The sequence below is a fragment of the Bos javanicus genome, chromosome 10 (assembly GCF_032452875.1).
Source record: "Bos javanicus breed banteng chromosome 10, ARS-OSU_banteng_1.0, whole genome shotgun sequence".
NCBI lineage: Eukaryota > Metazoa > Chordata > Mammalia > Artiodactyla > Bovidae > Bos > Bos javanicus.
In genome coordinates this window covers 12781455-12807252 of record NC_083877.1, presented here as the reverse complement: position 1 = coordinate 12807252, position 25798 = coordinate 12781455, and the positions used below count along the sequence as shown (strand labels likewise).

Sequence of the window (25798 nt, the reverse complement as noted above, 5' to 3'; positions counted from 1 at the left end):
GTCTGACCCTCAGCCTGGCCGGGGAGGGTTTGGGCAGGAGGTGGCAGAGTGGGACATGAAACCACAGACCGGGATTTGGCCCGGCTTTCCATTTGCACAAGAGCCCCCAGGGAGGCCCAGAGTTGGTGTGGCAGCACGGGACTTTTCCTTAGACCAGGCAACAGTCTGCTTCCTGTGTGTGACGGGAGCCACAGAACCAGGGCCCCTCACTCATCTGTCCAACAGTATTTATAGAATACTTCCACTCCATGCCAGGGACTGAGCTAGGAATCCTGGGGCAGCCAAGGCAGATAAGATCCCTCTTATCACAAAGCTTCTTAGTCTAACTGGAGGAGCCAGTAAATAAGTGGGCAAATAAATGCATCCAGATGCAAGCAGGAGTGTGCCTGTGTGGACACTGCCTGGGAGCTGCCCAAGGGCAGAGACCAGGTCACAGGCTCCTGTGTGTCCCTGGAGCCCACTCCCAGGGCTGGCTCAGAATCAGCCCACACTCAGCAAACATTTGTTGAATTGCTTGGCATGAGAAAGAAAGCATATGGAGATTGCTCAGTCCTTCTGGTTCTGTCCAGCGTAGAAGCCAGCATGTACACACAGACATCTCATTTCAATTAAACAACAGTTATCAAAGGCCCATTACATACCAGAAGGACCCCAAGCTCTGAGAATCTAGATGCGAGTACAGTGAGGTCCTGCTCCCTGAGCTCACAACCCAGGGCAGACGCAGGCATTAAGAGCTAACCAGGAGCCACCCCAGTGTGCTAGGATGGTGGTGGCTGTGTGTGCACCCAATTCCTACCAGGGCAGCACAGGTGGGCTGGGGAGGGAACACACAGGAGGGAAGGATGAGGAAGGACTCACAGTTTTATACCTAAATCCACACAGATGGATAAATAGACACCTCCAGAGACAAACACACACAGAAACTCACAGGTGTGTGCCCTGACTGCCTAAGCATGCATGCATACTAAGTCGCTTCAGTCATGTCTGACTCTGTGCAACCCCATGGACTGTAGCCTGTCAGGCTCCTCTGTCCATGGGATTTTCCAGGCAAGAATCCTGGAGTGGGTTGCAATTTACTTCTCCAGGGGATTTCCCAACCCAGGGATTGAACCTGTATCTCTTACATCTAACCTGCATTGGCAGGCGGGTTCTTTATCACTAGCGCCACCTGGGAAAACTGGGAAATGCCTAAGCATGTATAGACATAAATAATGACCCCTGCAGGCTCGGGTGCCACACAGGCCATCATGATTAAGGCCTGTTAGCGTGCCCCAAAATGGGGAGATGAATGTGTAAGAGAATGGCCTATTGGAGGTGGGGTGTGGCAGTGGGCACCCTGAGACTCACCAGACCTTGGCCAGGGGATACTTTGAGGTAGGTGGGACTATTAGTCTAAACCTGAGAAGTTAGGTTGATTATTGGCTTGCTGTGCATGTCCATCACCAGAGACAGCCAATCAATTATATGCCAGGCCTGACCCCGCAGATCAGAGGACAGAAAGTAGGGAATGTGATAAAAAGTTTCCCTGTTAGTATTTGTGCTTATTGAGGAGTTTGAGCCTGGTTGGGTCAGGGCCAAGAGGTGGAGGAGGGGGAGCTGTACCAGGCTCACATTCCTTCAGGGCAGAACCGTGTACTTTAGAAACTGCCCACTTCCCCATTTGGGTTGTTTTGCCATTCGGAGCTAACAAATGGGAAGTTTTGGGCACTAACAGCGTGGGGCACATGGTAGCCCCTCAGTGAGTGGTCATTTCATCCCCCAGAACTGTGGTAAAAGTTCAGGCCTGTTCAACTGTGGTAAGGGGAACCAGGAAGACAGCCTGGAGGAAGTGGCAGGAAGCTAAAACTGGGGGCGTGAGATCACGTGCCTGCTGTGAACACCAGCTCTCCTCTCCTGCACAGGGCCGGCATTTGTTCGAGTGAGAGATGGAGCCCTCTACCAGAGCTGCCTTCTGCTGAAACCTTAGAGGGTTTCATGTATTCGTTTCATAAGAGATACTATTTTTTTGTAGTAATGATAGCGTTTAGTGTGCTTTCTGCCTGCCAGGCCCTCTTCGATCTGCTTCACGTGCTGTTGTTCAGTCAATAATGCCCAACTCTGCGGCCTCATGGACTGCAGCACGCCAGGCTTCCCTGTCCTTCCCCATCTCCCAGAGCTTGCTCAAACTCATGTCCATTGAGTCAGTGATGCCATCCAACCATCTCACCTTCTGTTGCCCCCTTCTCCTGTCCTCAGTCTCTCCCAGCATCAGGGTCTTTCCCAGTGAGATAGCTCTTTGCATCAGGTAGCCAACTATTGTAGCTTCAGCTTCAGTCCTTCCAATGAACATTCAGGGTTGATATCCTTTAGGATGAACTGGTTTGATCTCCTTGAAGTCCAAGGGACTCTCAAAGAGTCTTCTCCAGCACTACAGTTCGAAAGCATCAGTACTTTGGTGCTCAGCCTTCTTTATGGTCCAACTCTCACATCTGTACATGTGGAAACTACTGGAAAAACTATAGCTTCATATGTAATAACTACTTTAATCCTCTTCATAACAATACTATGAAGTAGGGACATTATTATTCCAATTTGACAGATGGAAGAACTGAGTCCCCAAGAGGTTCAGTAGATTCCTCAAGGTCAGGCAGTGAGTCAGTGGTAGCAGCAAGATGGCACTAGAGTCCATTCTGTAACCCCCAGGCTCTGCCACCTTTGTGGGAAGATCTGGTTCTTCCTCCTTCACCCCTCACTGATACACCATGGGGCCCCAGATAAGCCCCTGCCCTGCTCTGTCTCCCTTTCCTTCTCTGGGAAGCAGAAAGTCTTCTTGCCTGGTGACTTCCCAGAGCCGTTGTAAAGCCAGGCTGACTGTCCATAGCCCTGTACAGACTGCTCTGGGAGAAAATGGGACCTGGTGCAGCCTTCTGGGGACAGATATTCTGAGCTGGGTGCTCTGCATCTTGCCCCCTGGAGCAGGGCAGGGTGGGCAGTCCTCTCAGCCCCGCCAACAGATCCACAATTGGACTCACAAGCCCCTTGAAATCTCCTCAGAGAGCAGGGATTGGAGACACTAATGACGATTCCAGGAGAGAAACCCCTTCCTCTTAAAGTAAACTCATGCAGAGAAAATCATAAACTAAGCATGCAATTTACACCCCAGCCAAGGCCCTCAGAGCTTAAACATATTCTTCTGGGCTATTTATGCTGCTGCTGCTAAGTCACTCAGTCGTGTCCTACTCTGTGCGACCCCGTAGACGGCAGCCCACCAGGCTCCCCGTCCCTGGGATTCCCAGGCAAGAACACTGGAGTGGGTTGCCATTTCCTCCTCCAATGCATGAAAGTAAAGTCGCTCAGTCGTGCCCGATTCTTAGCGACCCCATGGACTGCAGCCCACCAGGCTCCCCCGTCCCTGGGATTCTCCAGGCAAGAACACTGGAGTGGGTTGCCATTTCCTCCTCCAATGCATGAAAGTAAAGTCGCTCAGTCGTGCCGGACTCTTAGCGACCCCATGGACTGCAGCCCACCAGGCTCCCCCGTCCCTGGGATTCTCCAGGCAAGAGTACTGGAGTGGGTTGCCATTGCCTTCTATTTATAGTCCTGGAGAAATTAGAATTTTTCTGGGTAATGGGAGCACTAGTAGATTACAGCTGGTCAGGATCGGCCAAAGACTGGCCTGGGAGTGGGAACCATGGAACCTTCTGGTGCGGGGCTCCACATTTCCTAGTCTCTCCTCCCTGACCCAGCCTGGGCAGGTGGGAGCAGAGAGAAGGGCTAGAGAGGAGCCTCTTCACCAAGGGCCAAATAAGATCTCTCTATGACCTGAATGGGGATGAGGCCAACTGCCTGGGACCCTGATAGTTGAGAAGTGAGTTCCCCTACTTCAAGGCTATCATTTCACAAATGCTGGAAGTGAGGCTCAGAGAGGGGCAGTAACTTATCGAATGTCACACAGCTAGTGGGGCCCAGGTGAGCTCTGGTGTCCTGGCCCATGCATCAGCATTCCCACAGTAAACCTCAGCACAAGACCTGAGAAGTTAGCTGGAGACACTCCCTGGGGGGAGACGGTGGGAATTCAGCATCCCAGTCTGTGCACCAGAGCAGATATCCCCAACGAGGGTTCCTGAGTAGTGAAGACATGTCCTGGGGACTCCGAGAGCCCAGATTCCCTTCCCTCACATTCAAGGCTGCCAATGTCCCACTTTTAAAAATATATTTATTTGACTGCATCGGATCTTAGTTGTGGCATGTGGGATCTAGTTCCCTGACCAGAGATCGAACCTGGGCCCCCTGCATTGGGAGCACAGAGTCTTAACTGCTGGACTACCAGGGAAGTCCCCCAACACCCTTTTGAAATATCTCCCTTACCCCTCCTTACAACAGACTCCCTCCTCCTGCTACCCCTAGAACATTCCCAGCTCCCATACTCCTCTGCACTCTTGTTCACACCCTTCCCACCTAGACTGCCGTTAACCCCACTTCCTCTGATTAACTGAATTCTTCCACCCCTCAAAGCCTCTAAAGTCCCCATTATTGGTAGCCCTGTGACTTGCCCTCATTCTTAATGCCTTACTAGAGCTAACAGCCCACCCAAGGAGGTCTGGCGCAGTGGATCCTGTAGAGTGCCACCCAGATACACGATTCAGGATGAAGGCGTGCAGTTTCCTCCCAACTTCAGGAAACTTAGTAGCTCCCAGATGAGTCTCTCTGCAGAAATTGCCTTCCATCAAAGAGCACAGATTCCCCTGAAGTCATGCCCCCTTCCCCGGGGCAGTGGGTACCAATGATTGGTCAGGGGTATGGAGCCTCTCTCTCCCTTTCCCCTGGCAGGACAATTCTAAGGGCCAACCAGCTCCAGAGCTTCCTAGCAGAACAGCTGAGGCTATTGTTGCAACTGTACCAGAGTTCAATTTCTGTCTGTCCTTCCTCCTTCCCTTTCCCCTCGTAGGGATTGTTCTCAAGAGCCCACTAGTCTCCATTTCAGAGAATGTTTTCCAAGGAAACTGGTTGCCAATGCTAAAAACAGAATGGTTAAGCAGCCAGCTTGGCTTCAAATAGAAATCAACCATAGTTAGCTCCGTGACCTGCAATGATGCTGAGGCTCTAGTTCCTATCTCTTGAGGATATTGTGAAGATTAAATGAACTGATGGTACCTGATATTGAGAAAGTGCTTAATACATATTAGCTGTTATTATTTACATTTAACTTCTTTAAGGTTTGGGTAAATGAAAATAGGCTATTGTTATCTGCTTCAGGGGGTTCCTGGTAAGAATCAAATAAGGTTGAGAAGCAAAGGGTGGGCTTTGCCCACTCTAGAGCAGTGGTCTGGAGGCCTGACCCCTCCCCCAACTGGTGAGAATCGTTGTATTGCTTTCCTATCACTGCGGTAGCAAATTAGCACAGAAGTGGCTTCAAACAAAACAAAAGAGCTACCTTAACATTTCTGTAGGTTGGAAGTCCAGTATGGGTCTCACAGGACTAAAGTCAAGGTGTCATCTGGCTGTATTCCGTTCTGGTGCCTCTAGGGGACAATCCATTTTCTGCTCATTTGGATTTTTGGCAAACTTCAGTTCCTAGGATTGTGGGACTGAGATTCCCATTTTCTTGCTAGTTGTAAAATGAAGCCTCTGGCTTCCTGTGTGTGTGTGTGTGTGTGTGTGTGTGTGTGTGTGTGCGCGTGCAAGCGCTCAGTTGCTCAGTCACGTCTGACTCTTTGTGACCCTATAGACTATAGCTTGCCGGGTTCCTCTGTCCATGGAATTTTCCAGGCAAGAAGACTGGCTTCTAGAAACCCCTGCATTCCTTGGCTTGTGGCCCCATTCCTCTGTCTTTAAAGTCAATGCAGGCAGGTGGAGGACTTCTCAAGGCTATCTTTTTAGTTATCTTCTACCCTTAAGGACTTACACGATCAATTTGGGCCACCCTAGCTAATCAAAGACACGCTCCATCTCAAAGTCCTTAATCATGACTGCAAAGTCCCTTTTGCCATGTACGGTAACATATTCACAGGTTTCAGGAATTAGAACATGGAGAGGGGGGCAGGGGGGAGGCATTATTCTGCCTACCATAGCCACTCATCATGGGGCACCTTCTGACCCAAAATCCCCCTCCTCCCTTTCCAGGGGGAGGTCTGTGCAGCTCCCTGTGCGGCGGGGACCTATGGCTCCAACTGCTCGTCTGTCTGTAGCTGTAACAACGGTGGCACCTGCTCCCCAGTTGATGGCTCCTGCACCTGCAAGGAGGGTAATGTGCCTGCTTTCCCATCCCATCCCCTCAGATGTGCACACAGAAGTTGCCCAGGTGGGCTGCCAGCTGCCCACCCACCCACATGCAGAGTCAGGGAGCCTGTATGTCAGGTTCCAGCCAAGGAGACTCATGCCCGGGACTTCAACAGCAGGAATGTAATAAAAGCGATTTGTTACCAGGGTGTTAGAAGAGCTGCAGAGACATGCAAGGGAATGTGAGCAACCCGGAAATTCCCAGCTTCTCTCACAGTTGCTACCACTTCTAGGGTGAGAGGGACGAAGGGAGAAAGTGGAGTTCCCAGAGCCTGTGAGTGAGGGCCACCTGGTAGGGACTGAGACAGGGGCAGAGCAGCTGCAAGATGGTGCTGGAGTACTGAGACAGCCGCCCCCAGAGGCCCTGCTCACAGCAGAGAAAGAAGAGAAGATGCCTGTGCCTCTCCTGCCCCTGCCCTCCCGCCACTGGCCAGGTCTCCCGCTGGCAAGCCCACCTGAGAGCAGCCGCTGGGGTCAGCCCCCTGAGACACAGAACAGGTGAAGAGGGGAAATGGATCTGAGGGGACACAGGCCAGTAAGCAGCCTCAGAATGGGAAACCAGCCTGTTCCCAAGCACAGGGCCCTGTGATAAGCTTCCTGAGTCTGCCCTGGGCACAGAGAGGACCCCCACCTCTTGATGCCCTATTGATGCCCTGTTCAGGTGGGACTATCCACCTATAGCAAGAACAGAGAGAACCAGCAGGCCGGAGAGTCAGCTTCTAGCCCCTGTGCTCTCAACAGCCATGCTGTGGTTCCGAGTGGACTCAGCAGGTGGGATGCGTGCTCTACCCAGCTACCAGAGAAGGGGTGGTTTGGGTACATTGTCTTGTACAGAGCTGGGGGAAGTGGGCAGAAAACTGTGCTGACATGTGACAGAGAGGTGACAGCCTTGTTCCTTCCCCTCAGGGTGGCAGGGCCTCGACTGCACCCTGCCATGTCCCAGTGGGACGTGGGGCCTGAACTGCAATGAGAGCTGCGCCTGTGCCAATGGGGCGGCCTGTAGCCCCACAGATGGCTCCTGCTCCTGCACCCCTGGCTGGCTGGGGGACACCTGTGAACTGCCCTGCCCGGTGAGCGTGGGGCGGGAAAGGATGGGGGTGACCCAGCAGCCCCTCAGACCTTTTCCCTGTGGTTTTTTTGTCCACAGAAGTACAGAGAAGAGCACTGGACCAGGTGATGGAACACCCAGATTTAGATCTCAGCCCCAGTTCTAACCTCTCGGTCCTATTTTCAGCCTCAGCCCTCTCATCTGTAAAATGGTAGATACTGGGGATATGCTGATGTGGAGTCACTTTCCCCAGGGTGCTCTTGGTAACCATTATTGACTCTGGCACAGTTAACCTGAGCCCAGATGCAACTCCAGAATCCTTCATGACACAGCTCTACAGGACAGCCCTTCCTAATCCATGAGAGTTGCCAGAGTTGATAATGGCTAAGTTTCTTTCTAACTCCAACAGCCTATAATTTTATGATCAAGGTGTGGGAGGATTAAACCAAGCATTATCCAGCAATAACCACCTTCACTTACTCCCTGGATCTTAGTCTATGATACAAATAAATTAAACAAACTGATGGTCTATTGAATGAGTCCTACAGTCCTGGGTTCCAATCCTGGCTTTGCTTCATCCTAGCTATGTTGCCTGGAGCATGTTACTTCACCTCATCTTTAAATTTTGAATATAATGAAACCATCTCATAGACTTGTTGTGAAGATTAAGAGAGATGAGTTAAATAAGACTCTTGATAGCTAATAACGTTTGAGCACACAACAAACATCGATTGCCACCTTCTTACCCAGTAACAAAGAATAAATTATAATCCTTTATATGTGATCAATGTTCTAAAACTGGCAAAGTGCATTTTCATCTCCAATGTTAGTTAATGATCATTATAGCTCTCTGAGAAGTAGGAAAGGCCTATCACTTCCCTCCTTCCAAACTGCGTACTTTGCATAATGCAGCCAAGAAAATTTGGGGAATGACTTCATTGAATCCCCAATTATAAAAACGTGCCTTCACTTTGCCCCGGCCCCAGTTTCTCTGCGTCCTTGCTGGGTAGCGGCTCAGTTTTGTCATCAAAATCCCACAGAAGTGTGAGAACCTCTGGGGGTCTAGATCTCACCACTTCTGTCTCCACAGGATGGCACATTTGGGCTGAACTGCAGTGAACGCTGTGACTGCAGCCACGCCGATGGCTGCGACCCCGTGACAGGCCACTGCTGCTGCCTGGCCGGATGGACAGGTAACCCCCTCAACCACACCACCTTCCAGGTCCTGGGAAACTGAGCTTCTGGTGTTCTGCTGCCTTTTCTTGACTTTTCCTTCTTTTCTCCTTCACTTTCTCTTTTTATTTCCTAGGAATGCATCTTTCCTTTATCTCCTCTGGGCTTCAGTTCTCCATTCCATTCAAATTAACAAACGTTAATTGAACACCTGTTTTGTACAGGCTCTTTTCTAAGGGCTGGGGACAGACCAGTTTTTAACAAGTCAGACAAAAGTGTAGTTGCTCAGTCTGTGCTTACAGAGGATATGGTGGAGACAGACAAGAAACTTTTGCCTTTGCCCAGGCTTAGACTCCTGGTCCCTACATGTGTCCTGGCAGTCCACCCCCTAAATATACTGCAAATCCATCCATTTTTCACCAGCCACTGTCACTCTCCTTGTACACTGAGCACCATCCCTCACCCGGCACTGCCTTGGCCTCCTTCTTGCCTCTGGGCCTCCCCTTTGGTCCAGCTGCCCCTACTCTGAACATGGTGACCAGATGCGTTCACGTCACACTGAGCCTCAGAATGCCTCAATGGCATCCCATGGCATTTATCCAGGCGCCTTCCAGTGACCTGGGGTCCACGTGGTCTGGCCCTCCCTAACTCCTCCACCTCTCTTATGCCCCTCCCATCGCTCACTTTACCTCAGCCACGTGGGCCAACTGTCTCCCTGCCTCCAGGCATCGAATGTGCATTCCCTCTGCCTGGATCACTCTTTCTCCTTCTCTTTACCTGATAATATCATCTCATCCATCATATTTCAACTTAAAGATGACTTCCTCTGGGAAGGCTCTATGCTCGGATACCACCACCTCTGCAACCTGGCCAAGATTATGAAAGAACTCCTTTAATTAATTCTCAGAATACCCTACAGTATTTTAATTCTCAGAATACCCTAACAGCAGTACTTACTTCAATTGTCACTGAACTCTGATTGAGTAACTATTTGTTTATTATCTGCCTCCCACATTGACCATCAGTTCTGTGCAGGCAGGGACCGATCTGCCTTGTTCACCACGGTATCCAGTGACTGTCACACACAGAGGAATGGTTAAGGACACAGAGCTGGAGCCAGGCCACCTTGGACAAGTCCTTTAACCTCTCAGGGCCTGAATCTTCCATCCATAAGATGCAGATAATAATAATCCTTATAACTACAGGGTCCTTTGGAAGTTTAGATGAGTTAATACCTGTAAGTGCTAACAGCACCTGGCACAATAGTAGGTGTTCAGTAAGTGTAAGCCACAGATACAATGTTAATAACATGTTGCATGAATGAACCCACTGGCCATTCCCAAGGTGGTGGACAGCAAGGAGTGAAAACTACAGGCGTTTTCACAGGTAAGAATTCACACCAGGCTGCTCAACAACCTCTGTTCTCCACAACCAGAAAGTCAAGGACTAGGGGCATTGCTTCCTCTGTAGCATCTTCAATCTGACCCCCTTGTCCTGCCCGTTAGTACAAAGCTAGACTCCACCCTGGTTACCAACACCCTACACTCTTGGCTAGAGTCAAATGGAAATCCACTTTAATTTTTTATTGCCTTAATTTTGAGTGAACTGATAAGATTTTAATGACATCTGGTGCTTACAAATTCTGTCTTTGATGGATAACCTTTCAGCAAGGTCTCTGCTGTTCTAAAACTAATTTCCCCAAACATGGTCCTGAAGTCATTTCAAAGGAGCAATTGATGTCCTGAAATTTGTTCAAGTAGAAGAAAACCAAGGAAAGATAGGGAGGGCTTGGGGTACAGGCCCAGCCTCCTACTCAGCGAGCCCTCCCCACCTACCCCTGACCACCTAGCCCCTGGCATACTGCTCGTCCCTTGAGTCAACACTTTTTAGAAATTATCATCATTTTGGCTGCACTGGGTCTTCATTGCTGTGTGTGGACTCTTCTTTGCAGCGTGTGAACTCTCTGTTGCAGCACAGGCTTTCTCTAGTTGAGACGCGTGGGCTTAGTTGCCCTGCAGCATGCAGGATCTTAGTTCCTGAACCAGGGGCCAAACCTCCCATGTCCCCTGCATTGCAAGCTGGGTTCCTAACCACTGGCCCACCGGGAAGTCCCTCAACACTTGTTTTTCTTTGCTTTAAGCAAGTGCGTGTCTTCTCCCCTCACCCCCAGTTAGCCACAGGCTTCTTGACTGCCATGACGTCTAATTCACCTTGCCTTGTACATAGTAGCTGCTAATTCAATGTTTATTGAAATAAGTTGAAAGAAACTGGCCTGTAACCATATATGGATTTTCGCCTTGAAGTGAGGAGACCTTGATAATGATCTGCTCCTATCTCCTCCTGCTACACAGGAGGAAAAGGAGCTGTCCAAGGTCTCAGGACATTATTGCTAACAGGAGGCACAGGATTGCACTGTAAAGGGGAACCATTTCTTCATTCAACTAGCATCTATTGACCCAAACCATCACCAAGTCTTTATTTGGCAGCTATCATGTGGCTGGCCCTGAACTAGGCCCAGGAGTAAATGGCAGAATTCAATAATAGTAATAGACCCTGGGCACCTATTGTGTGCCAGACACTGTCCTGGGTGCTAGAGATGCAGAAATGATGATGATGGTTTCCTGCCTATTGGGAGGACCTGGATAAAGAGTCAGAAGTGTCAATAAACAATGATCCCTGTCTCCCCAGGGCACATACATGAACTATTCAAATGATAGGTAGGGACAAAGCTGTATGCCACTATCAAATATATGCTTGAATCCCTGGGCAGACATCCAGGAAGGCTTCCTGGATGAGGAGGACCTAAAATATACATGAAGAATGTGGGCTGCTGAGTTGCTACTGGCCTTGTGATGTGAACTAGTGGTCACAATACATGGATTCTTAGTCTAGCTGCCCCCATCAATATAGATGTGTAGACAGCCCTGAAAAACAAAACCTTAGATTCTCTAAGGTAAAAAGGAGAGGGCCCCCAAGGGAGATTATTATCCCCAGACAGGGCCTAGAGAAGGCAGCTAACTGAAGACACCACACCTCTTCAGAAGCTGTAGTTCTGAGAGCGCGCCTCCCTTTAGGCCAAGGCCAGCTGCTCTGACCACACCAGTGCAACTGACCTTTAGATTCTTCTTTCCACTTAGGTGCCAATGTCTGACGTTCCAAGGAGGTCTTAGGACATAAAAGAACCTCAAACAAGAGCCTCACCCACGGCACCAGACCTAGACTAGAATAATTGGCAGACCCAGAACCCAGTGGGCCCTTGCAACCATCTGCACTCTGAGCATAATCACCTTACACCTATGATTCTTAATCTCCAAAAAAAGGGGGACACATTTTTGACATGAAAACATTTTGAGGATCCCAGACAGGAGAGTAGCTGTATTTCTAATGTCTACTGATTTGGGGAAAACATGAGAGTGACCAGCTGCCATGAGTACAGGGGTACTTTTGCATGCATTGTTTTATTAATCACAGTAATATCAGCTCATAGTGTTAGGAAAGAGCTGTATCTGCGTGTGATGCACGTGCCTTGGGCAGCCTAACAAAGAGCACTTGATGCACAGGTGGGATCGGAGGCCCCTGTCCGACAGTGGAACTACGCCTTAATCCAGTGTGCCTCCGGAGAGCATCAGGGCCCCTAGGCCTGCAGTCCGAATCTCACATTTTCAACATCCACAGGCACAAGAATTCCTTGAGGCACATCATGGCTTTTGATTTTGGGTTTTTTCTCTTCTAATATTTATTTATTTTTAATTGATTGATGATTGCTTTACAATATTGGTTTGATTTCTGTCATACATCAACATTAATTAACCATAGGTGTACATATGTCCCCTCCCTCTTGAATCTCCCTCCCACCTCCCACCCTTTCCCACCCTCTAGGTTACTACAGAGCCCCAGTTTGAGTTCCCTGAGTCATATGGCAAATTCCCATTGGCTATCTGTTTACATATGTTCATGTATATGCATCCATGCTACTCTCTCCATTTATCTCAAACAGCTTTGTGTTTTTTCCTGCCCCAGGTTGCCCTTCAGTCCATTCATGCTATTTGCCACCTCTTGTGAACCTGAAACTCCACTGGGAGAGACCTCCATTGCGGAGTGAAATGTGACCACCGGATTCTCACTGGCATTTCCTGGGAGAATCTCCCCCCACCCCCTTCCCTCCATTGTTCAGTCGCTCAGTTGTGTCCAACTCTCTGCGACCCCACGCCAGGCTTCCCTATCCTTCACTATCTCCCGGAGTTTACACAAACTCACGTTCATTGAGTTGGTGATGCCATCCAACCATTTCATCCTCTGTTGCCCCCTTCTCCTCCTGCCCACAATCTTTCCCAGCATCAGGGTCCCTCCATACAGAGGCCAGTTTTCTGCAGAGTGGCATCAGAAGCCCCCACCCTGCTGTAGAATTGAGCTGTCACAGGAGGAAAGCCCAGGGAGGGATAGGGAGCTGGGCTGGACGGAAGCGCTGGAGGGGAATAAAGCCAGTTGATCCCCTCTCCCCCACTCTCTGCCTCTATTCTGCCCCCTCCCCTTTCCTGCCAGCCCAGGTGGGCTTGTACATTCCAGCCTGCCTCTAAATTGGTCCCACCGCTCTCCTGCTGCTGCTAGGGCCGACTCTGTTCACTGAGCCTGAATGTCTTCCTCTCACTTTCTTTCCCTTTCTCATGATCCCTGTCCTTATATCAAGCCAGACATGCTTTTTAAACTAATTCTGCTCCTCTCTGAGCCTCTGATATTCACCTTCCATGGCCAAGTTGGTCTCCGGGGCCCCATGGTCCATTCACCTTGTGCATGTCGGACTAGCAGCCTTTCTGCCTGGGAGGAAGCCCCTCCACAGAGCTGGGTATCCAGCCTCAGGCCTTTTAAAATTCCTTCTCAGCCTGCAGGCTGTAATCACCCCCAACATATATTTCCTTTCTCTCAACTCAAAAAGATTGTGTAGGCCTTGTTCTTCTTTCTGACAGATTCCATCCATCCCCCCTTAGGCCACTGTTTGTCAAACTGAAGGTCATTAAATCAGTTTGTTGGGTCACAACTGGCTTTTTTTTTTTTTTCCTTAATGAAATAGAATACATCATAGTGCAGAGAAAATATCAGATTGCATCATAGTCAGTGACAGTAAATGTCATTTGCAGAGCACTGGTTTCTATTATTCATATGTATGCACATTTGATATAAAATACATATTACACTGAGGACTATGGTCAAAAGAATCTGAAAAGAGCCACTCTCGGGGCCACTGCCCAGGGGCTGGTTGGCTGGGGCCCTGCAAGGACCAATTGCCCCTGGACTAACATGGGTGAGCATGTAACTCACTCCTAGCTCGTGTAGCACCCCCATCATGGCACTTGCTTGCTCCGCTAACCTTTGTTCAGTCACTCAGTTGTGTCTGACTCTTTATGACCCCATGGACTGCAGCACATCACTAACCTTGGATTTCAGCTAAGATGTCAAAGGCAAAGGAGGCCTTTCATGATCTGACCCCTTCTGATTCCCACAACCTCATCTCTTGCTGTATCCCATCGAGTACTTTATGCTCCAACACACTACGCTATATTATCCTTCAAGGCATGATTCTCTCTCTTGCCTCCTGCTCTTTGCACATAGGATTTCCTTTACCTGGTCAATTCTTATTTGGTCTTCAGGACTTATACTTCAGTCATTCGCCTCTTCCTAGAAGCCCTCCCTGCCCATCCAGGCCTCTGTTTGTTCCTCCACATTTCCAGATGTGCTCGCCTCCCCAGCCCACCCCACACCCCTTTCTTAGTGCACCCTCACCACTGACTGAGTCTGTCCGGCCCACAGGCATCCACTGTGACAGCACGTGTCCCCCCGGACGCTGGGGCCCCAACTGCTCTGTGTCCTGCAGCTGTGAGAATGGCGGTTCCTGCTCCCCGGAGGACGGGAGCTGCGAGTGTGCCCCGGGCTTCCGAGGACCCCTGTGCCAGAGAGGTAAGGCTGGCCCCCTCCCCACAGACCTTGGACAGCTCTTCCTCCCTACTCCTTCCCAGCTGCAGAGAGGCTGGGCTTACAGAGTTGGCCCCCATCAAATCCCTCCCTCTAATCCCCTTTCTCCCAACCTTTTCTGTCCCCAAGTTCAGGGCCCAGCCTGACTCCCCTGTAGAAATAGGACCACCCCCACTCCTCTCTGTAGAAAGGAACAGGCCCTCCGAGGTGTGGGTGGATGCGACTCTCCTGGTACTGTTGAGAAGCCTCTCTTCTACACTGTGGGGGACTGGACAGGTGGCCAGGCTGGCTGGTGCCCCTTGAGCTGCTGACCACCATCTCTCCTTCACCCCCAGTCTGTGCCCCCGGGTTCTATGGCCATGGCTGCACCCAGCCGTGTCCCCTCTGCGTGCACAGCAGCGGGCCCTGCCACCACGTCAGTGGCATCTGTGAGTGCCTCCCTGGATTCTCTGGAGCCCTTTGCAATCAAGGTACTCTCTCCAGGGGTGGGGAGAGGGGTGTTCTGGGAGTGGGGGGCAGGGAGACGAGGAGTCCTGGGAGGGGAGTAGAAGGCAAGAAAGGTTCAGGATTCTCATCAGGCTCTGTGGAGGCAGTTCCTCGGCTCTTCAGGGTTTGTTGTTGTTCAGTCGCTAAGTCATGTCCGACTCTTTGTGACCCTATGGACTGCAGCACACCAGGCTTCCCTGTCCTTCACTGTCTCCCGGAGTTTGCTCAAATTCATGTCTGTTGGGTTGGTGATGCCATCCAACCATCTCATTCTCTGCCATCCTCTTCTCCTTTTGCCTGCAATCTTTCCCAGCATCAGGATATTTTTCAGTGAGTCAGCTTTGGGGGGCTTAGAGCTACCTTAATAAGAATTGGATATCACGGGCCATGAGAAAAAGCCATTATGCAATTGAAGGAACAGGCTCAGAGAAGGTAAAAGACTTCTCCATGGTCTCACGGCTAGCAAGTAGCAGAAGTGAAGTGAAGTCACTCAGTCGTGTCCGACTCTTTGTGACCCTGTGGACTATAGCCTACCAGGCTCTTCCGTCCATGGGATTTTCCAAGCAAGAGTACTGGAGTGGGTTGCCATTTCCTTCTCCAGGGGATCTTCCCAACCCAGGGATCAAACCCAGGTCTCCCCCACTGTAGGCAGACGCTTTACCGTCTGAGCCACTAGGGAAGTCCAGCAAGTAGCAGAGGTGAGAATCAAATTCTGACTCCAAAGCCCAGTCTAAACAGATGAAAAATGAAACAAGCATAGCTGAGGTCCACATACGAAGTGGCCGCAAATGGCTAGTGCTGCATGTCAAGTGGGAAAGGCAGAGAAGGCTGTGGGAGCTCAGAGGAGATGGTTCTGGCTTCACTGGAGATGGCAACTTCCCAGCCCTTCTCTCCTCGCACTCAGGCCAACATCACTAATCCCCCACTACACGCTTTCATGTCTCAGCTGCAGAATTCACAGCACCCACTCCAGCCAACCTCTTCCACTCATTGGGAGTTGAAAGGGGAGTTAAGCTTATTGCACTGATCTGCGGTTAAAAAAAGCCCTAATTTGTGTCATATGCAAATTTCCATGATGTGGATATTCCCACCATGGCTGATTTGAAGGTACTAGTGGTTTAACCAGTTGTGAAATTCCTGAGTATTTAACAACCAAGCTGAAGGCAGAAGCTGGCTGCAGTGCCCATCATGACTTATTGCTGTCCCTGGCTTAGTTAGGCCAAGGCAGGGTGGATATGGGGGACAGCTCCATCCCGTGCTGGATTTCAACTGGGACTTAGCCTAAAAGACAGATGGAAGAAAAGCATTGTGGGTGGAGGAACCAACCTGGGCAAAGCACAGAGGGGTGGATCTGCGACTGCCCAGCCGTAGGAAGTGACAGGAGGATTCGGGGGCTGTGGGTGGCAAAGGGGACTGGGAAGGTCGTCTGGGGACTCCTGAAACGTTCTGAAGACAAGGATGCAGAATTTGTACTTTAACCTGTAAGAAGCGAAGAGATCTTTGTCTAAGGTAACCTTAGAACTAAAAGCAACTTCAAGGTCATCTATGAAAGAGTTTCATCTGGCTTCTGCTTAAATACTTCCTTTGAGAGCTCACTGCTTCCCAGGGGACCGAATCGTTTTGATGAATAATGACCACTGAGCTCGGCTATTTTTGTAAGCGTGTGGGCCGTTAATATGTATGAGTGGGAAGTTTACTCCATGATGCTTTGAGGTCATGAGAAGTTTGGAACCCCCCAGGAAATGTATGTGACAGTTTCATTTGCTTGCATCCCTCCTAGGACAGTTTAATCATAACCTGACACGTCGAGGTTTACTTATTAAACATCAGAGACCGAGCCGTCAATACAGATAGACTGGGTCTAAATTAGGACCTAAGCAGCTCAAGGAGTAACTCTCAGATCCTGCAATGTCTGATTTATCTCCCGCTGGCCTAATGAGTATTTTCCACATATAGATCTAATAGAGTTTGCTATTAATGGCAACTGCCCTGGTTAAGTCTCAAACCTTGTAAAAAATTGAACTGACAGTTTCTAATGACCGGCTTTTCAGCGAGTTACAAATTACAGACATTGCTTATGCAGAATCATTAAACATAGATTAAATATAACCAGATGTTTTCTTTTCACCAGCCCCCCCACCTGCTCCCCCCACCCCCTTCTCTCCACCTTTCCTCTCTTTGCCTCACTCTTGATTCAGCTAAGAAGTCAACCAATTAATGCATTAGACTGATCACATTAGCAGCTCTGTGGGTGAATTTGTCAGCCTTGTGTATGTGAGAAAGACTTCAAAGATAAGACTGTCTTGTTAGCGAGGATGAGTTAGTTTTAAGAACGGGGTCAGTGGAGCATCTCTGGCACCCCATTCCCCACAGAGGGCCAGGACTAGGGGATGGATTCCCCAAATCAGGTACCTCCGAGAGGCTGACCTGTTTTTCAGGAAACAGAAGCGAGAGGCTGAGCTGCAAACAGGTGATGTGCATGCCATCCTCCTGGCAGTGGACCTGCCCTGGAAGGAGCTAACGGTTTTGCTAGGGAAGAGCACAGGGGCCCAGAGCAACCAGGGTTCCCACAACCATTAACTACAGCCCAAGGCCCATGGGCGAGGGTTATCAGCCCCATTTCAAAGATGAGGAAACAGACTTGCTCAAAGGTCCTGAGACAGTGAGTGGCAGAACTTCCTAGCTGTGGGCAAGTTACTTAGCCTCTTGATGCCTCAGTTTCCTCATCTGTAGACTTAATAGGGAGTAATAATGAACATGTATAATAATGAGAGTATTACAAGGTTAATTAATATTTGTGAAGCACTCTGAACAGTGGTACATGCAAGAGACATAGAAGTGCTTATTGAATACATAAATAAAACCAGCAGCCAAAGCTTTGGCTGGCGAGCCTGGTACACCATGCTGCCTTTATTGTTTGTCCCAATTGCTAACAATGTCCTGGAGAGACACAGAGTGGACACAGATCCTAGGCAGCTGCTGTCCACCATCTAGTCGGGGGAGGGCTGGCAACATGAGGCAGTGTGGCATAGGGAGTGGTGAGGGCTGCGGGCCCAGGGAAGTCGCTTTTCTTCAAAAATCACCACCTTCCCGTGATTCTCTGTGTGGCCCAGCCAAATGAGGGCCTTGGGGATGCAAGGAGTTCCTCCCCCATAACAGGGATGCAAGGAGGCCATCCTGGAGGGTATAGGGCTGGCTGGAGCCTGGCTTCGAGGGGAGCATGTCGAATTGAGAGAAGCTCTAAGGGACAGGGGCCACTGATTCCAGTTTCAGAACCCACTGGAAGGTTACTGCTCCTGAGGCCGAGTTTGGCCACTTGGGGAATAGTTCTTGAGTGTTTGTTGTATGCCGTGCACTGTGCTGGGCACTCAGACACAACAAAGAAACGGAGAGGCAAGTTCCCTGCCCTCACAAAGCCTGCGGTCCAGAGGTGAAAATTCTGAACTCAGCCTTTTCACAGAACTTGGTGGGAGGCAGCGGCGGGGAGCAGGGGCAGCAGTTTATTTCCACATATTCAGCCTTGAGCACCTGTTGTTCTTCTAAGTGTGGTGGGGATACAGACATGGGTGGAACCCAGGCCTGGCCGGAAATGGTTCACAAGCCACAGTAACAGAAGGCCAGGGAAGAAACTAACAGACTAGGGTCCTAGAAGCTCAAACAGGGATGTAGCCTCCCAGAACAGAGAAGGGGGTGAATATACCAGGATTCAGTTCGGCTATAATATAAAAAACCAAAATAACTGAATTGAAAATGACAAGCTGTATTTTCCTCATGCATTAAAATAAATAAAGAGATCCAGAAGCAGGTTACTAGGAAACGGTGGGGTAGCTTTCAAAGGTGTCAGGGACCCAAGCTGCTGTCTTGCTCTGCCAGCCTCGGCATACGGCTCACCTCTAGTGTAAGGTAGCTGCTTGAGCTCCAGCCATCTTACCTATAATCTTCCTCCATAATCCACATTATTCTTCAATAAGAGGGAGGAATGGGCAAATAAAGACATGCATTTCCACTTACCATTGGTTAGAAGGTAGTCACACCTACCCAGCTGCACAGGTGGCCAGAAGCCCAGTAAATTCTACTTCTAAGGAAGACGAGAACTGGTATTAAAGGACTTGTTGTCTACTATAGAGGGATCACCAGGTAGGTGGCACTTAAGATGAGTCTTGTAGGCAGGGTAGGATTTCCACAACTGGGCACAAGAGTCAGGGAAACTCTGGAAGGAACAGTTAAAGGCACAGACAAGGAAAGGCATGGGGTATTATTTGGAAGATGGTGTGTGGTCCAGTTTCTGGGTGAGGTATGTTTAAGGGTTGATCTCTAGGATCTAGGTTTTATTCTGGGGCAGCAGGGAGCCACTGAAGATGTTTGAGCTGGGCACAGGAGTGTAATGAAGAAGGCTGTGGCTTTAGAGAGCTCAGGCTCTAGGAAGCAGGTGGAGGATGGATTTCAAAAGAAATGAGAGGTAGGTGCTTAGTGAACTCATACCTAGTATTTAAAGGAGCTTGCAGCTTGGTTGAGGAAATCAGCCCTTCTTCCAGCAACCAAAGAGTGATTCCTCCAGGAGGGGCTGGGCCCAAAATCCTGCAAGTGACTCAAAGTGGAAATACGACCGGAGCTCCATGTTGGAGAGCCCCTTATGGACTCAGGAAGGTTCTCCTGAGGAGGCTGAGTGGAAGCTCAAGGAACAGTTGTATGTGGAGGGACAGGGGACAGGGACAGACATTTGAGGCTGGCCCCCTCTCCAGCTAACTGCAGACAGACCGGCCACCCCGCATGTCCCTCTCCTCCCGGCTATAAACGTCCTCTGCCCTGCGGCTGTGGGATCAGTGATGCTGACGAAAAGTGTGATCATGGACAGCCGAGGGCTGCGGGCAGGAAGCAGTAGGGTGCAGAGGTGGAATTCCCAGACTCACCACTTCTGTCTGTGGGACCTCAGCCAAGTTATTCTACCCCTGTGGGCCTCAGCCCATTCCTGTCAGAGGCGGTCAGGAAGAAGGCAGCTGTGGGCACAAGAGGAGGAACTCACTGCTGTGGAAATGGGGGTGCTGAGGCAGGCAGTTCCCACCTGATCCATGACCCCATGGGGGCCACGACTGTGGCCTGGGAAAAGGGGTGTGGCTGTGGGTGGTGGTCTGAGGAGTGCAAGTGGGACAGCAGGTGCCAGGCTATCCTGTGCCCACAGTGTGTGCTGGAGGGCACTTTGGGCAGGACTGTGCCCAGCTCTGCTCCTGTGCCAACAACGGCACCTGCAGCCCCATCGATGGCTCCTGCCAATGCTTCCCCGGATGGATCGGCAAAGACTGCTCACAGGGTAAGCTGTTGCCCCCCTGGGAATGCCCCCCAGAAAAGCCCCCAACCAAGGTCAGGCCCAGAACCTCTCTGCCCCTGGTGCTTCCACCTCCCAGGGCTGAAATCTCCTTCTGCAGATAGGAGTGTTCACCTGAGTCCCATAGAGTCTCTACAGCTAACATAATGAATTCCTAGGAGTGATCACTAGCATTATTAACTGCTAGTTTTAAAGGTATGAACATTATTGGTAATATCATTAATACTGTAAATGCTGCACATTAATAGTCCTAGAATCTGAGCAAGGAGTAGCCGCTAAGTCTGGATGGGGAGGAAGAGGGAGCAGGGAAGTAAGGTGAGGCCAGGGCAGTCACCTGAGGGGTCAGGGCATTCTCTGGGTAGCTCATGTGAATGATGTCCTGGGCATCACAGGCCCAGACAGGGCACTGTAGGTGCTGTAAGGTGAACCCAGTCTGATACAGAGATAACAGGCAGAGTTTAAAGGCAGAGACCCAGTCTCTGCCCTGTGGAGTCCTTGGCTGATGGGTGAGACCCAGCCAGTACTCCTAGCAAGGTCCCAGTTAGATAGCCTGGCCTGAAGGCATTTCCGTGCTGAAGGCGGTGTCATCCTCAGGGAGCTCACCAGCCAAGAGACTCTTTACCCTGGGAAAATCCCCATCCTCGTGGGGAAGTTAGCACACAGTGTTCACACCGTAAACCACGTGTTTACCATTTACCACAGATACCCACACGCTCCAAATCACAATCAGTCCCCAGAGAGGGAAGAGTCAGAAACCCTCAGAGCTGGGAGAGTGGACAGAGAATCACCAGGAATCCGGGGTGCCTGGGTCAAGAGGTGACTGGAGGGTTGTGGCCACAGTGGTTAAGCCCCCTGCAAGTCAGGAAATGCCAGCCGGGTGCATTGTGGCACCTGAGCTCTGACATGCACTCCCCCTTCCTCTCCCTCCCTCTCCGTCTGCCCCTCTCTGCCTTGCCCTCACCCTCTGCATCCCACCCACCCCCAGCTTGCCCACCTGGGTTCTGGGGCCCCGCCTGCTTCCACACATGCAGCTGCCACAACGGGGCGAGCTGCAGCGCTGAGGATGGGGCCTGCCACTGCACCCCTGGTTGGACCGGACTCTTCTGCACGCAGCGTAAGCCCCGCCCTCCAGCCTCCCAGCTATTTGGAATCCCATGCTGCAGCCTGCTGGCTGCCGTGGGCATCGTCCGGGCCTGCAGTGGAGGGAGGGAGGAGATAGGTGCCTGGCTATGAGCTAACCACTTCACCCTCCACCCCTGGGATTGGCTGGAGAGGGTGGCTGGCTTCAGGGGATTGATGGGGCCCAATCCTGGAAGGTCAGGGCCATTAGGTACCCCAGCAATCACCAAGACCAGCCGCTCCCTGGACAGGGGGCCCTGAGTGGGGAAGAGCAGCCTGTGGCTGTGCAGCAGAGAGACACCAGCCTGGCCTCTGGTTCCAGGGCACCTTTGTCCAAAGGACTCCCCACCCGCTTCAGCGTGAGGGTTGAGCGTGGAGTGGCTCGGTGCAGGGTCTCACTGGTCTTCACCCCGTGCTCAGAGAGAGAAGGGAGATGAGACGAGTTTGGTCCCAATGCAGATCCCCACCCTGTTTCTCTCCAGGCTGCCCAGCAGCGTTTTATGGGAAGGACTGCGGGCGTGTGTGCCAGTGTCAGAACGGCGCCAGCTGTGACCACATCAGCGGCAAGTGCACCTGCCGCACAGGCTTTACCGGGGAACATTGTGAGCAGAGTAAGTTGTCCTGAGCCCTGAGCCCAGGTGTCGATGCGGGGCCGCGGCCTCCTGCTGGGGAAGCCTGCCCCTTCACGGTCCACCCCTCAGGGCCCTGCACCCTCTGTTCTCTTGACTTTGGGAGCAGCTCCCAAGGAGAAAACCTGAAGGGTGGGCCTACATTGGTGTTTGAAGTTTTTTCCTCCAATTGGGGTGGGGATGGGCAAGTTGAGGCAGAGCAGAGGCTTTACTACCCACTCCAGTGTTCTTGCCTGGAGAATCCCATGGAAGGGGAGCCTGGTGGGCTACAGTCTATGGGGTCGCAGAGTCGGACACGACTGAAGCGACTTAGCAGCAGCAGAGGCTTTACTGGGGGAAGAAGGAGCTTAATGAGAGAAAGCAAAGCAGACCTTGTTTGATTCCTCTTTGAAACCCCTGTGGCACCCAGCTTGGGGCCTGACACTGGAGGGTGCTGTGTAAATATGGACCAGGTGAGGAGGTAGGGGTGGGCATCCCCCCCACAGGGTTATAGGTGTTGTCTTGCCCCAAGTAGCAAACCAGAACACATCAGGCACTACAAAGAGGCTTTACTCCATGGAAGTGAAAATGTTAACAGCTCAGTTGTGTCTGACTCTTTGCAACTCCATGGACTTTAGCCCACCAGGCTCCTCTGTCCATGGAATTCTGCAGGCAAGAATACTGGAGTGGGTAGCCATTCCCTTCTCCAGAGGATCTTCCCAACCGAAGGATCAAACCCAGGTCTCCTGCCTTGCAGGCAGGTTCTTTACTGTCTGAGCCACTTACCTGGCTTACTCTGTGAGGCAGAATCATCACCGCTGCCCACATGTGGGATGGGCAGGGTGGAGAGTAAGCACATCGCAGGTCTCTGCCACCTCCACTTCGTGCTTCACAGGATGCGCCCCAGGAACCTTTGGCTATGGGTGTCAGCAGCTATGCGAATGCATGAACAATGCCACCTGTGACCACGTCACTGGCACCTGTTATTGCAGCTCTGGATTCAAAGGGATCCGGTGTGACCAAGGTAAGGCACAGACGGCAGAGTTCCCAGGGACTAGGAAAGGGTTCCATGGAGGGAGGCTCTGGGGAGATTCCAGCAGGAATGACTGAATTGCATAAGAACCCTTTGTGACTCCCTTTCATTCACATCTGGGAAGAGCCTGGGAGTAGATTGGGGTGGGCTGGGGAGGGGTACTCAGGCGCCGGAGAGGCTGATGGAGCAGGCAGCCTCTCGGGCGCTGCTTTCCTCTGCTCATCCTTGACAAGTCGTGCAAGCCAAGGAAGGGTAACCGCAGCTAGTGCTGTGGAAAGGTGAGATGAACGAGCCGGAAGCGCTGCCAGATTCTGGTCCTGCCATGACCCACCAGGAGTGCCTGGGCAGGTCACTTCCTTTTGCTGGGGGGTCTGTTATCCCCACGCAAAGTGGAAAGACACAGGGTTATGCTGAGACCCAAGGAGCCCAAAAGGGCTCATCCTCGGCTCCAGGTCTATGGTCAGATAAGACCGCAGAGTGTAGTTCTAACGACCAAGTTGAGATTATGTGAGTAAAGGACTCAGTATGGTGCCTAGCTTGTGAGTGAGCACTGGATGAATGGTTTCTGCTGTTGGTTCGAGGACACAGGGACGAGAAGTGGCACACAAGCATCCACAGTACAGGAAAGGGGCAAAAGACATTTCCGCTGCACTCTGATGGGGGATGGGGGCCAGCCCGCACACGTATCTCTGAGAGGGGTGATACTTTAGGAGCAGCAATCCTGAGCACACTGGTTCAGCACTCACAGCTTTCATTGCCAGTCTGTGATCAGTGCTCACAGTGGGATTACTGTCCCCGTGTTACAAATGGGCAGACCGAGGACTCAGAGTCACACAGCTGGTAAACAGGGAGAGGGGCTGAATCCAGCTTTTCCTGACTCCTGAGAAACCCAACTCTACCAGTTACTGGCTGTGTGATCTCGAGTAAGTTACCTAACCTTTCAGTGACTCAGTTTCCTCATTTGTGAAAGGGGAATAGTCTTTATTTCTTATAGGACTTATAAACATCCCTTTGAGGGATACTAGGAAGAGCAAATGGGTTATTATCTGTAACTCAGTTTTAGAACAAAGTAAAATACTCACTAAACACCTGTGATTTGTTTCCCATCTATAATCACATTTGCTCCTTGTCATGACCCTGGGTGGGACTCCACTTGGGTAGACAGTTGAACACAACGCCAAACTCATGATGCTGAAGGGATTGAGGAATAGGGCCAAGACCTGAACCAGGGTCTCCCGACATTCGAGAAGCCTAGCCCCAGGCTGAGGTGGCCTGAGAGGAAGCAGGCCTGCCTCCGGCTCAGCTCCGCCTCTGTCCGCAGCTGCCCTCATGATGGAGGAGCTGAACCCCTACACCAAGATCAGCCCAGCGCTGGGTGCAGAGCGGCACTCAGTGGGTGCCGTCACGGGGATCGTCCTCCTGTTGTTCCTCATCGTGGTGCTGCTGGGACTGTTTGCCTGGCGCCGGCGGCGGCAAAAAGAGAAGGGCCGGGACCTGGCTCCCCGCGTCTCCTACACGCCCGCCATGAGGATGACCAGCACTGACTACTCCCTCTCAGGTCAGACTATGCCCCCAGCACCTCCTGCTGCCACCCCCCCCCAACATACACACAACCTAGCAGGAACCACGCGATATTCTTGGGGACCCCGGGTTTATTGCTGCAGGTGGGTGGTGGTGCCTGCAGGGCTGGCTGCTCAGACTCCCCTAGAAAGAGAGTGTGGCGGCGAGCAGCAGGAGCTAACTTAGGTAGACAGGGCTCCCAGGGAGTGCCACTTCCTTGGAGCCCACTCTCAACATCTATGGTTAGCAGCCTTCTTTCATTTCTCCAGAGCTTCCCCTTCTCACTGGGCTTCAGTCGCAGAACACCCACACAAAGCAGTAACTTTCCTAAATGCTGCAGGGGACCCTCTCCCCAGCCTGATGTCTGCATCACCTCAGGAAACCAGCCTTGGGGCCCACCGTCCAAGCCCTGTCTCATTTTTGCTTCCTTGGAGAAGAAGGTCTCAGAGCACCCCTCCCTCCCAGTTCCCAGAGTTAGGAGGGCCTGATCTGTGCAGTGAGACGGGACAGTGCTGAAAGCGTGGGCAATGTCCCTCGAGCCAGGTCTGCGGGAACCCAGCCTGTTCACAAATCCGGTACCAATGCCAGCAGGCATTCGATCTGGGAGTCCAAGAGGTGGGGATGGGGCTCTTGGGCCAACCCTTCCTCTCCCCTAACCCTAGACTGCTGCCTTAGAAATAGAAACAGCTTTTTGCTTCATATTTCATTAAACTGAAGAGGTAAAAATGCCCTAACTTTGCCCCCAGCCCTGAGCCACAGGAGGGTAGGCCTGTCGGAGGTGGGCACAGGATGCCAGCTCTCCACAGCTGGCTCCACGGCTCATGGCTGCCTTAGAAAGCCCAGAGATCACGTCAGCCTGCTGACACGCCATTCCTGCTAAGTGCGGCCTACCATTTGCCCAGCTCTGTGCTACGCACGGCACATCCCAGGCCCGGGCACAGACCCTGCCTGAGAGAGCTGCTGGCCTGCGTGCCGCCCTGGGTTTCAGCCAAAGCTGAGATCCTCTGATGAAGTCCCAAAGCTTATGTATTTGGGGATTTTCTTCTCTGATCATAATAAGCAAGATTGGCTGGGTTTTCCCAGACCATCCCACTGGAATTCCCCAGCCCAGTGTGGAGGTCCTGGAATCTGCAGGAGGGCAAGGCCAGGAGTGGGGTTCTCTTTACAGCCTCACTCCTGGGATCTGACCCCAGAGGAGGCAGGGGAGGGTCAGCTCAGCCCTA

General features: G+C 51.4%; 1 protein-coding gene across 10 annotated transcripts in view; it reads left to right on the top strand.

Moving 5' to 3' along the window:
- The window catches only part of MEGF11 (multiple EGF like domains 11), a 393555-nt gene that overhangs the window by 350563 nt on the left and 17194 nt on the right, over nt 1-25798 (top strand). For 8 of the 10 annotated variants that reach the window (XM_061430123.1, XM_061430130.1, XM_061430120.1 and 5 more), the window contains exons 11-20: nt 6103-6223; nt 7165-7328; nt 8397-8499; nt 14285-14431; nt 14782-14916; nt 20112-20240; nt 21241-21369; nt 21857-21985; nt 22878-23006; nt 24337-24573. In XM_061430123.1, coding sequence (XP_061286107.1) covers nt 6103-6223; nt 7165-7328; nt 8397-8499; nt 14285-14431; nt 14782-14916; nt 20112-20240; nt 21241-21369; nt 21857-21985; nt 22878-23006; nt 24337-24573 — 1423 coding nt within the window. The remainder of the gene's footprint in view (nt 1-6102; nt 6224-7164; nt 7329-8396; nt 8500-14284; nt 14432-14781; nt 14917-20111; nt 20241-21240; nt 21370-21856; nt 21986-22877; nt 23007-24336; nt 24574-25798) is intronic. The other 2 variants (XM_061430127.1, XM_061430121.1) reach the window with 1 other exon arrangement.